The sequence below is a fragment of the Balaenoptera musculus genome, chromosome 8, assembly GCF_009873245.2.
Source record: "Balaenoptera musculus isolate JJ_BM4_2016_0621 chromosome 8, mBalMus1.pri.v3, whole genome shotgun sequence".
Lineage (NCBI taxonomy): Eukaryota > Metazoa > Chordata > Mammalia > Artiodactyla > Balaenopteridae > Balaenoptera > Balaenoptera musculus.
The window spans coordinates 57,207,628-57,220,801 of NC_045792.1; the positions used below are offsets into that span (position 1 = coordinate 57,207,628).

Sequence of the window (13,174 nt, forward strand, 5' to 3'; positions counted from 1 at the left end):
CATCTGTAAAATGAAGATCAAAACAGATTATCTCAAAGGTTATGCATTGATAGAGCCAAAACTAGAACCTAGCTACCCTGATTCCTAATCCACTGACCTTCCTTTTCTTCTCTCTTGTCTAGCTCTCATGTTTTTGCAGCGGTACTAGGCATAATTTAACCCTAACTGGGTTCAAAACTAAAAGTATGCTGAAGGAATGAACTATGGTTACATGCAACAATGTGGGTAAAACATCAGGGTAAGTGAATTAAGTCAGACACAAAAGGTTATAACTCTATGATATTTATATATTGTTCTAGATAGGCGAAACTAACCTATGGCAATAGGAATAAGATTAGTGGTTGTTTCTGGGAAGAATGACTATGAAAGAATGTAGGGGAACTTTCTGGAGAGATGGAAATGTTCTTTAACTTGATATTAAGTGTAGGTTTCATAGGTGACTGCATTTTCAAAACTGATCAAATATACACTTAAGATCTGTGTGTTTCACTATAGATAAATTATACCTCAATGAAAAAATAATCTTTTAAAAAAGTATAGTGAGGGACTTCGCTGGTGGTCTAGTGATTAAGAATCCACCTTCCAATGCAGGGGACACGGGTTCGATCCCTGGTCGGGGAACTAAGATCCCACATGCCACAGGGCAACTAAGCCTGCGTGCTCTAGAGTCTACATGCCCTGGAGCCTGCACACCACAACCAGAGAGAAGCCCACGTGCCGCGGCCAAAGATCCCACATGCTGCAAGGAAGATCCCGTGTGCTGCAACTAAGACCCGATGCAGCCTAAATAAATAAATAAATAAACAAACAAACTTAAAAAAAAATGTATAGTGAAGTTTAGATGGGAAGGTAATCTAACATTTACTGAGCACATGCTTGCCCATTTTATACATCATCTCCATCTCAAGCGCCTACAAGGGATTATCCTCACTTTACAGATCAGAAAACTGAGGCTTAATGAGGTTAAAATAACTCACCTGAGGCCTCAAAACTAATAAATGTAGAAATTAGGAATAGCTCAGGTCTGTCTGCCTCTTTTCTTTATAATATTGTAGGTTGTCTCTGGAAGGGAGGGGACGGTATTTTCAACCTAGAGCCCAGAGATTTGCATTCCATTTGATTTCACTGCCATGTGATCCTAGGGAAGTTCATTTCCCTCTGGAAAATCAAATGAAGCTTATAATTGTTTTGTAACTCTGAGGTTCTAGCAATCAGAATATCTGTCCCTCTTACCAGGATAAGGCATTATGAGCAATTTCCATTTGTTTCAGGTCAGACTAATCATGAGCAACAAAAGCCCTTTGGCTCTGGTGAGAGGATAAATCAACTAGGTCAGTGACACAAGAGCTCCAAGGTGACAGAACCCAGCAGCCTCCTGTTTAAGAGAGAAGCCTGACTCATCCCTCAGTGATGTAATGGAAAGGGATGCACTGGGAATCAAGAGATCTGAATCCTGCTCCCAGCTCTGCCAACGAGGTGCCCTGTCACCTTGAGTAAAGCACTACCCTTCCTGGGCCCCTAACCTGCACTTGCTTTAGGCTGGCTGGGTTCCAAGGTCCCTTAGCTCTAATATCTTGTCAATTTATGAAACCTTACATCTTGCTTTCACAAATTAATAACAGGGAAAGATGGGCAACTGGAAAATACCACTGTATTCCAGACTCCTAAATGGAGTCCACATGACATTGCCCATTGCCCACATGATATGGAGGCAGCTTGTGTCTGTGTGTATACATGCGTTTATTCACCTTTTTATCTTCAAGTCCCTACACATCCTCCAACTTTACACTCATCCATTAGCTGCTGCTCTTTCATCTTCCCTAAAGGAGACTCAGCAATGAGCAATTCTGCAACCAAAATATCAGTCCTCACCTGGCAAATTCTGCCCACACTCCCAATGGGGCTCACTTGTAAGTCCTGGCCTGCTGAGCCTTCAATTTGAATTCAGAAAAGCATTTTAATTGAAGGCACCTGCTATCTTGACAGCCCTCCCTTAGTGTTACACCTTGAGAGGAAATCTGAGTTTCCTCTTGTTGCCTTTGGAAACCAAGTCGAAAAAAACAAAATAACTTCAGGACTGAAACTGATGAGTTTCAGAAAAGTACACATAATGCTAAGAATGCTCTAAGCTCCCACAGACCTCTATGCAGGGGTATCCCAGAAAAGTAGGGGGGGACAGGGTCTCCCACTTAATAACTGTGTGACCCTAGGAAGTCGCTTCATCTCTCCAAACCTCAGTTTCTCCACCTGTAAGACTGAGATAATACCATCAATCTCAAGGGTAATCTGTATAAAGTATATAGCAAATTAGGGCTCAATAAATGTGAGTGAGATACACTCACACTGAGATACTCACGGTTACTATCCACACGCACACTCATATATACACCCTAAAAAACTGGTGTGAGGATTAGAGCTAATGTAGTACCTAGCATAGGGTCTAGCTCAATAAATCATAGCTATTCTGTACAAAAGTATGAATGCACTAATGCTCAGAACAGGAAAAACATTAGAGGTCAACTTAGACTAGTGGTTCTGAAAGAGGTAACTCTGGACCAGCAGCAGCATCACCCTTGCTCAAGATCTCCTAAGTCAGAAAATCTGGGGATGGAGCCTAGTAAGTTGTGTTTTAAAAAGCCATGCAGGGGCTTCCCCAGTGGCACAGTGGTTAAGAATCTGCCTGCCAGTGCAGGGGACACGGGTTCCAGCCCTGGTCTGGGAGATCCCACATACCACGGAGCAACTGAGCCCGTGTGCCACAACTACTGAGCCTGCACTCTAGAGCCCGCGAGCCACAACTACTGAAGCCCATGTGCCACAACTAGTGAAGCCCGTGCACCTAGAGCCCATGCTCTGCAACAAGAGAAGCCACCACAATGAGAAACCTGCACACCTCAATGAAGAGTAGTCCCCACTCAGCACAACTAGAGAAAGCCCGCGCAGCAACGAAGACCCAGCATAGCCATAAATAAATAAATAAATAAATAAATAAATAAATTTTTTAAAAAGCCTTGCAGGTGATTCTGATGTATGCTTAAGTTTGAGAACCAATGACTTAGATCAGGGTTTGACAAACTATTTTTATAAAGGACCATGTAAAAATGTTTTAGCTTAACAGTCTCTGACACAGCTACTCAACTCTGCCATTGTAGCATAAAAGCAGCCACAGACAATGTGTAAATGAATGAGCAGGGCTCTGTTCCAATAAACCTTTATTTACAAAAACAGGCAATGGGGTTTTGGAACTGGATAGAGGTCGCACAACACTGCAAATGCATTAAATACCACTGAATTATTCACTTTAAAATGGTTCGTTTTGTGACCTGTGAATTTCACCTCAATAAATTATTTTTAAAAAGCACATAGGGCTTCCCTGGTGGCGCAGTGGTTGAGAATCTGCCTGCCAATGCAGGGGACACGGGTTCGAGCCCTGGTCTGGGAAGATCCCACATGCCGCGGAGCGACTGGGCCCGTGAGCCACAACTACTGAGCCTGCGCGTCTGGAGCCTGTGCTCCGCAACAAGAGAGGCCGCGATACTGAGAGGCCCGCGCACCGCGATGAAGAGTAGCCCCCGCTTGCCGCAACTAGAGAAAGCCCTAGCACAGAAACGAAGACCCAACATAGCAACCAATCAATTAAATAAATAAATCTTTAAAGAAATAAATAAATAAATAAAAATAAAAAGCACATAGGCAGTTGTTGGGATTTAGCTCACAAGTAGTAGTTTTCTGACACGTGACCAAGATCAACCTTTAATTCTTTGCTTAAACTCATTCCAGGCAACTATGCATAATTTGCAGTTATGTAACATCTACCTGCATACTTGTGACAGGTCACTCACTACCCCACAAGGTACTTTTTTTTCACTTATGGACAGACCTTGATCCTATCTGGAGGGTTTTTTCATATACAAAATCTCCCTCCCTATGTCTTCTATCCACAGAGAGTTTACTTATGATTGTCTGCTTCACTAAAGGGACTCCATGCCAGGTTGATTTAAAGGATGAGTTCACTCTAATTGGAGAAATACTGAAGGGGGACATGCTTATGTGCTAAAGCACCAGGCAAAGAGAAATTGAATCCCTTAGTTAAATATACTTGACAGGATGGACTGACTTCTCACATACACACACATCCATCAACAGCAGATTTTTATTAGATGGAAGATACCTAGGGTTGGCTCAAAGGAAAGTGGTGACAATCGGCAAGCACTCCTCCACAGAGGAGAGGAGGCACTCCTGGCTGTGGAGATGGGTACTTATGATATTGAGAGTCAGGGTCTCCTGCTTAACTTTGGCCACCCAGGAAGCTCTTCCCGTTGCCACTCAGTATCACCAGTGCTGGCATGAAAGGGTCTGCAGTGAGCTAGTTCAACTTGGCTAGCAGTTCTTCCAGTTCTGGCCGAGCTTTGAACCTTCCTTTGAAGTCTTCTTCAGTGTGCTGAGGAGAAGAAAAAGAAGATAAGAGGGAATTACTACAGAGTTACTCAGATATGCCCAGCATCAGAAAAGGATCCATCAGCCAGCTCTGTAGAAAATGATTTAGATTCAACTAACTTTTACTGCGTAGCTACTATGTACCAGACTTATATTAGGTATCAAGGATTCAAAGTTGAATTGGACTTTCTCCCTGCCTTAAGTACGTTTCCCTATTTGTGTTATGTTTAATTACACTGTATGTGATCGTAAATCATGTTCTTTCTGCTATACAACTGCCTCAAGGGAGGGAATTTGTGGGTGTAATGGGCTCACCCCTAACATCAGGATGCTGTGATGGAGTTCAACTTCCATGGTCTATAAAGCATCATCCCTGATGCACTGGAAAAGCCAGAATAATGATCACGGTAAAGCAGCCTGCACACCTTTCCTGATTATTATTATCTGGGCTAAATTATTCACATGTCTTTCTGTTTCTAAAGCCAGCCAGTCCAGATTTTCTATTCCATATTTTGAGCCCACCAGCGGGCCTCTTCTCAAATTAGCACCTACCTCCCTCACTGACAGTTTGACTCCTTCAGGAAGATTGCTTTGGATTATTTCCAAGAAAATCTCTGCAAATGTAGCACTCAAACCGCTGATCTGCAAAAGGAAAGAAGATGCTCTAAGAGAGGCACTGAAACCTAGGTGATTGGGCAGACATGGCAAGGGCTCAAATGTCAGCTCCAGCAGAGCTAGAGGGCCTTTGGGTGAAGGATTAACACCCAGAGCTGGTTTTGGAGCCCAGACTTTCCAAGATTTCTCTTGCTGATCTGCCAAGTTGTCTGGTTACTAAGATGGTCATGGCCAATATCTGCTCTTGTAGGCAATGAATGTCATAACTGGATCAAGAGGTCAAGTCCAGGATGACTTTCTGAATCAACTCAGGTTTACCCACATAGACCAGGACCTGTTGTTGTCAGACCCTGTGCTGAAAATCCAGAGTTAAATAGATATGTGGTAGAAGGGCATACAGGGGGCTGTAGGACCCCACAAGAGAAACACCTACCTAACAATCAGGTGGGTCAGAAAAAGCTTCCAAAAGAGGTAACATCTGGTTAGAGTCTTGAAATACAGGAGTAAATCGGGAGAATTCAACAGTAGTGTGGAGTTTTTTTTAAGGCAGAGGAAGCAATATTCAGTAAAACATGGAGGAATAGCACAGTACTAGGGAATTAAAACTAGTGCCATGTGTGGCCCGAATGAAACGGGATGTGAAGAAGAAAAGCAGGAGGAATAACATGAAGGCACTTAGGTGCTGATTCAAAAGAGTTCAAACTTTATCCTGTGAGCCTCAGTGGCAAGTTAGAGCTGTCATAAAATGTAGCTCAAATAATTTATTCCTGATAATATTTAAAGAACCAAGATTGTAAGTACTTTAATTATTTAAAAATTTAACATAGATTTAGGGTGTTACTACCTTAACATCCCTCTGGTTACCTTCCTGATATGTTTCTTGAGTGGATCAAAAAGGGGTGATGTCAATACATTGGAATATTACTTGGCAGTAAAAAGGAATGAAATACTGATACATGCTACAACATGGATGAACCTTGAAAACATTATGCTAAGTGAAAGAAGCTAGATATAAAAGGCCATATTTTATATAATTCCATTTGAAGAAATGCCTAGAAGAGATAAAACCATAGAAGTGGAAAGCAGATTAGTGGTTGCCAGGATCTGGGGGGATGGGGAAAGAGGAGTGACTGCTAATGGGTACAGAGCAAAAGGGGAGCCACTGAGGGGTTCTAGGCGGGAAAATGACATGATCACATTGATATGAGCGTAAAGCAAAGTGGATGGATCTGAAAGATTTTAAGGGGTAGAAGCCACTGAATTTGGAGAATGAATGGATACCCAACGGCAAAGAAGGGTCAAGCATTAAGCTCAAAGGTGAGGAGGATTACAGGAAAAAAACATCAGTCCCTCTACAATTAGTTTTGTATACACTGAGTGAGGGCACCTGTGGAACATCTTAGTGGAGAAACCCAGTAGACAACTGGATAGCAGGTTTGAAGCTCAACCAAGAGATCGGGATAGAGAAAAGAACCAGGAGAGGCAAATACATTTCAAATTTCTCCCAGAGTACCTACCTGAACCACTCGCTCATGGGTGGTGAGAACTGAGTCCAGGAGCATTTTGCTGCCTTGGTCCTGCAACTGCAACACCTCCACGGTTTTGGTGGGCAATGCATAACTGTGGGAAGGAAGAGTCAGCTATTGGGAGGGTTCCCTTAAGCCACCAGCACCACTTCAGTCAGGGTAGTCCCTGAGTACAGCCACTACTGCATGCAGTAGCTCCTGCAATCTAAGGCTGTTTATCTTCAGCCAGGGGCAAAGTAACCAGATCCTCTTATGCCTCCTTCAGAAATCTCTAAACCCCGTGAGGGGACAGACCATGTCTAATACTTTTCTGCACCCCCAGTCATGCCTAATATAACACTCTGAATAAAACCTGGTGATTACTAAGTATTTACTGCTACTAAAGAATAGCCAGTTCTAAAAGAATCAAGCTCATCACTAGGTACACTTTGGAGGCTAACCTTGGGTATTTCACCTCTTCTGAAGAAACGAGGCACGAAACCCAATCCTGCTCCAGTTCTATTTTTATTTTATTTTTAAATTTTTTGCCCGTGTCGTGCGGCATGTGGGATCTTAGTTCCCGACCAGGGATCGAACCTGTGCCCCCTGCGATGGAAGCGTGGAGTCTTAACCACTGGACCGCCAGGGAAATCCCCTGCTCCAGTTCTAGAGCAGGATTTCTCAACATCAGCACTACTGACCCTTTAGAACAGATAATTCTTGTTGTGGGGCTGGAGTATGCATCCCTAACCTCTACACCCAGAAAGTGCCAGTAGTACCCCCGAAGTGATAACAATCAAAATTATCTCCAGACATTGTTAAACGTCCCCAGGTTGAGAACCACTGTTGTAGAGTCTCTGCTCACTACAGTCGGCTTTAGCAGATCTACATGCCACAGTAAAGAGTGCTGGACTTGGGGTCAAGTCTTGGCCCTGTCACTTATTAGCAATATTTACTTAGGCAAGTCCCTTCCCACTCTGGGCCTCAGTTTCTCCATGTATAAAGGGGATTATAATCTAGGTTTATATCAATAGACTATTGTGAGAATCAGATATGGTGATGAGATAGGACTGATGGCTACACAGAAATATGGTATTAGTGTTGTGTTCATCTTATCAAAAATTCCTCAAACTGAAGATAAATGGAATAATAATAACAACAGTAGGATTGCTGAATTTTCATGCCACACAAAGCTTCATCAATTAAGAGTAAGGAGCATGGCCCTCTACAGACTGCTACTAAAAGAAGTTTGGCGTAACGGAAAATGGATTAGAAACATGAGAGTCAGTACTGGATTTAAATGTTGGCTTTGCCACTTACTACCTATTTGACCTGGGACAAACTAATTCAGCTCTCTGAGTCTTAGTTTCTTCAGCTATTAAATGAAGATAATAATACCTAGTTCATAGGGTTGTAGCAATAATTAAATAAGATTACATAAGTAATTTGCCAGGCATACTGTGCCTACAAATGCCAATTTCCTTGCCCTTATAAACAGTGAGTAAATGCCAGGTACTGCAAACTTCCAGATAGCCTCCCTAAATAACATCCCCTTCCATTTTATAGCACAATCCCTTCAAATTTACCTTTGGTAATAACTTCCTTACATAAAAAAATTGGGGACTTCCCTGGCAGTCCCGTGGTTAAAACTCCATGCTTCCACTGCAGGGAGCATGGGTTCGATCCCTGGTCGGGGAACTAAGATCCCGAATGCTACGTGGTGCAGCCAAAAAAAAAAAAAAATTGGGATGCATTCATAGACTTGTTATGGAAAATCAAATAAGGTAATTATGTAAAAGCTTTCAGAAAAGTTAACAGCACTCTAAAATGCTCTTTTTCCTTTTTGACATTCCACAGATAAGACTGAATAAAGTGAGAACTGTTCATTCTTGCCACTAAACATGCATTTTATTCCTCAACACTTACAAGATTCCATTGATTTGTTTATTCATTCATTCACTCTTTCAACAAACATTTACTGAGATCCTGTTCTGTCCTAGGCAGTCTGGTGGGCACTATGCAGTCTATGCTTTCAAGGAGCTTGCTAAGAGTGTTTTGGAGAGACAGGTATGTACACAAACATCCGCACTACAGGAAGACAAAGGCAATATAGGTATGTACCAAACGTTACAGGGACAAGAGGGAGAGAAGGGGGAGAGCTTGGGAAAGGCTTCATAGGTGAGGTAGGGCTTTATCAAGATGTAAAGAATGAACATAGATGTTTGCCATTCCAAAAAACGGCATTCTACAAAAGTAAGGAGGCATGAGGCCCTCGAAGAGAACCAACAGAAAAACCAGACATAGTTCGATAAAAAAAATACTGAGAACTCTAGTCATTTCAAAGTAGAATAGGCCTTTGAGTAGTAAGAGTATAGGTATCTTTTTCTTTAGTATCTACTCTTTTCTGTACTTCCCAAATTTTCTGCAATAAACATTACTTGGATGATCAGATAGTAAAAACAGAAGGGAAGGGACTTCCCTGGTGGTCCAGTGGGTAAGACTCCACACTCCCAATGCAGGGGGCCCGGGTTTGATCCCTGGTCAGGGAACTAGATCCCGCATGTGTGCTGCAACTAAGAGTTCGCATGCCGCAACTAAGAAGTCCACACGCTGCAACTAAAAAAAGATCCCACAGGGCTTCCCTGGTGGCGCAGTGGTTGGGAGTCTGCCTGCTAGTGCGGGGGACGTGGGTTCGAGCCCTGGTCTGGGAGGATCCCACGTGCCGCGGAGCGGCTGGGCCCGTGAGCCACAACTACTGAGCCTGCGCGTCTGGAGCCTGTGCCCCGCAACGGGAGGGGCCGCGATAGTGAAAGGCCCGCGCACCGCGATGAAGAGTGGTCCCCGCACCGCGACGAAGAGTGGCCCCCACTTGCCGCAACTAGAGAAAGCCCTCGCACGAACCGAAGACCCAGCACAGCCAAAAATAAATAAATAAATGAAAATAAAAAAAGTAGAAAAAAAAAAAAAAAAAAAAAAGATCCCACAGGCCGCAATGAAGATCCCGCATGCCGCAACTAAGACCCAGCACAGCCAAAATAAATAAATAAATAAATAAATAAATAAATAAATAAATAAATAAATAAATAAATATTTAAAAACAAAAAAACAGAAGGGAAGAAATGAAGTAGTTGAATTTCAAAAGTCAACCTAACATGACAAAATAGTGCTAGCTTTTAAGAGTACTGCTGGGATAGGACCCAAGGGACCCTGCTGGGATCCTAGGGAACTTAGAATCTGTGGACTCTACTATATATAAGTTATACCTCCATTTTAAAAAATGTAAGTGGATTAAAAAAAAAAAAAAAGGAAAGAGCAGCCTTACAGAGAATGATGATGAATGATGCTTTTACTCTCCACAGAGAACAGGAGCTGGGTCAGCTTCAGGCTTGGAAACTGCTCCCAGATGAGAAAGATTTCCATCTCTCCAGACACCTGCTCAGCAAGGGATGCAGGCAAATTAAAGGACCCACAGGAGAGGCCGCTTCCTCTCATCTTCTGGGTGAGCTGCAGCTGCAACAAGGCAGACCATTTATAGAACAAAAGCTAGCACACAGCTCCCCTGCTCAATTCCATCTCAAGGTCAGAGCCCTACCCCCAACTACTAAAGGAAAAATGGATCAAGATAAAATGAAAATCAGAAGAAAAGAAAATCATTTTATCTCTGAAAAGCTGGGCAGTAAGAATGCCTGATATGATGGTCTGAAAACCTCAATCAGTGCAGAGAAGTGAATTGCTAAAAATGAACATCTCTTTATGCTCTACTATTTAGAGCAAAGAACCAGGAAAGAGGCAAAAAGCAGCACGTCATTCATTCTGTTAACCTAGAATTCATGTTCATGCCTATTGGAACTCAATCCAAGTCAACAAATATTCATTCAGTGCCTACTATGTGTCAGGTACTGGGCAAGGTCTTAGCGTGACTGCTGATGAAGACAGAAACAATCCCTGCCTTACATATCTTAGAGTCTAATAATAGTCAAGTAATTATGAGGGTAAGGAATGAGCATTTTGAAAAGGAAGTTATATACCCTTTTTTTAAAAAATAAATTTATTTATTTTACTTATTTATTTTTGGCTGTGTTGGGTCTTCATTGCTGCGCGCGGGCTTTCTCTAGTTGCAGCGAGTGGGGGCTACTCTTTGTTGTGGTGCGCGGGTTTCTCATTGCGGTGGCTTCTCTTGTTGCAGAGCACAGGCTCTAGGTGCACGGGCTTCAGTAGCTGTGCCACGCAGGCTAAGCAGTTGTGGCTCACGGGCTCTAGAGCGCAGGCTCAGTAGTTGTGGCACATGGGCTCAGTTGCTCTGCGGCATGTGGGATCTTCCTGGACCAGGGCTTGAACCCGTGTCCCCTGCATTGGCAGGCGGATTCTTAACCACTGCGCCACCAGGGAAGAATATACCCTTTACTTCTCCTAAATATATAACATAAAGACCTAACTTAATGAGGTTCTCTGAAGAAGTGACATTTAAAATAAAGCCTAAGAAAAAAATAGGGGTTGATTAGCTGAAGGGGAAAGAGTATTCTAGGCTTTAGAGAGCATATGCAAAGGTCCTGAGGTGGGAAAGGACAAAAAACAAAGTCAGTGTAACTGGAGATAGAAGGAGAGGGAGAGAGAAGTGTGAGTTAAGGTGAGAGAGGCAAGCCCAGGCCATGGAGCACCTAGCGAGGTATGTGAGAAACTTTTATTTTGATCCTAGAGGAATTGGAGGCCATGGAAGGAATTTAAGCATGAGAGCGACATGATCATATTTCCATTCTAGTAAGATTACACCAAAAGCAGTGTGGAGGACCAGTTAGAGGGAATTACGAATTTGGAGGAAAAGAAGTGGGTTCAAATCCAGACCTTGCCACTTATGACTATAGGCAAGCTTTTATTATATTAATAATAATAATAACAACAATAATAATAGCAGCCAACAGTTTCTGGACTTAGTTGTAAGCATTTTAAATATATTAACTCCCTTAATTTTCACAATAGCTTTATTAGATAGGTACTTTTATTAACCTCATTTTACAAATAAGGAAACCAAGACACAAAGAGGTTAAGGAAACTGCCCAATGTCACACAGTAAAAATGTAGCAGAACAAGAGCAAAACCTAAGCAGTCTGGCTCCAGAATCAATGCTTTGATCCACTATGGCAAGGTGCTTGTATGAATTAAGTAAAATAATATACAAAAAACGTATTTAGCCGAGTGGCTGGCTGTTAGGATAGTAGGTGCTCAACAAATGTTACTGCTTGCCTGCCTTTACTCAAATGCAGCCAGAGCTTTTCACAGTAGGGTATTAAAAACAAAATATTTTTAAAAGTCCTTCTGAAAATTTAAAACACTATTCCAAGGAGCTGATCCACTGTAGGTATGATAACATTCTGTAAATGGCATTTAATGCCTCTTTGCCACCACCACGTCTGAGATGCTACCCCTAATCCCTGCCAGCTGAAAAACATCTCATTAATTACTAATAACAATAATATTATTTACAGAGTGTTTATAATGTTAAGTGCTATTATATATTTTCTTATTTAATTTTCAGAACTCAAAGAAATAGGAAAATTATCATCCCCATTATGAAGACAAAGAAACTGAGGTTCAGAATTTCTCAAGGTCATATTGCTAATAACTGGTAGAACTAGGATTTAAATGCAGACAGTTTGATTCCAGAACTTTTACTCTTAACCACTTGTTACTCAAAGTGTGATCCAAAGACAAGCTGCTGGTAAACAAACTGCTTGTTATCAGTTCAAGACAAGAGAAGAAGCATGAAACAGTCAGTAAACACACTTTAATTCAATCAACATTTTGTTTTCAATAGCAAGAGTTTCTTGATGAAGGAAGCAAAGCGTTAATGTACATTTTGGCATAAGCTCCTAATATCTTCGCAGAGTGGTACTTTGAGAAGCATTGCTCTAAATTATTATGCTACTCTGCCTCCTTGAACTGATATTAAACTTTATTTTTCACTTATCACTTCCACATTATGTTATAATTATTTTTTTTTGGTGTGTGTATGTGTGCACACACACATCACACATACTCTCCTTGAAATCGGGCATTTACCTTTGTATCCTCCAGTCAGAATGTCTAGTCCAATGCCTACCACAGAGCAAGAAGAGGCTCAACCAGCAGTTCTTTAATTAAGTACTTAAAAGCACTTTCATTAAACTTTAGGAAATGTATACTACACAACTGGATTGTGTAGTCATATTCAAGAACCTGTCATTCTTTCAAGAATGGCTTAATGTTCCCCATGTGGCAGGCTTTATGCTAGGTACTAAAGAAATGAAGAAGAACACAAGTCCCCATTTAGTCAGGGGGGAAGGGAGCTGGCACATGAATAGATCATTACAGCCCAGAGCACTAAGTGACATGACAGAGGTATGTGTCAAGTGCTGAAAGAGCAACCAAGTCTCTGGGGCATCAGAAAAAGATAAAGCACATCTTTAGGCCTAAAACAATTGAAGTACTATCAGCTGTGAGAGCTAAAGTCACAGCTGATTATCCAGTCTTCTAAGGAGCACATTTAGCACAGTTATACTCTAAGTAATAAAGGTTTAAAAGTTCAAATTTGGCTTAAGGACTTAAAATAAAATACTATATAATTAAAAATACTGGAGTCA

At 41.8% G+C, this 13,174-nt stretch overlaps 1 protein-coding gene across 3 annotated transcripts in view; it reads right to left on the reverse strand.

Moving 5' to 3' along the window:
• Window positions 1-4,135: 4,135 nt before the first annotated feature.
• Window positions 4,136-13,174, reverse strand: part of MRPL48 (mitochondrial ribosomal protein L48) — a 50,494-nt gene continuing 41,455 nt past the window's right edge. For 2 of the 3 annotated variants that reach the window (XM_036862556.1, XM_036862557.1), the window contains 3 exons: window positions 6,570-6,672; window positions 4,990-5,079; window positions 4,136-4,441 (listed from right to left, as the gene is read on the reverse strand). In XM_036862556.1, coding sequence (XP_036718451.1) covers window positions 4,367-4,441; window positions 4,990-5,079; window positions 6,570-6,672 — 268 coding nt within the window. In that variant the 3' untranslated portion in view covers window positions 4,136-4,366. The remainder of the gene's footprint in view (window positions 4,442-4,989; window positions 5,080-6,569; window positions 6,673-13,174) is intronic. The other variant, XM_036862558.1, reaches the window with a different exon arrangement.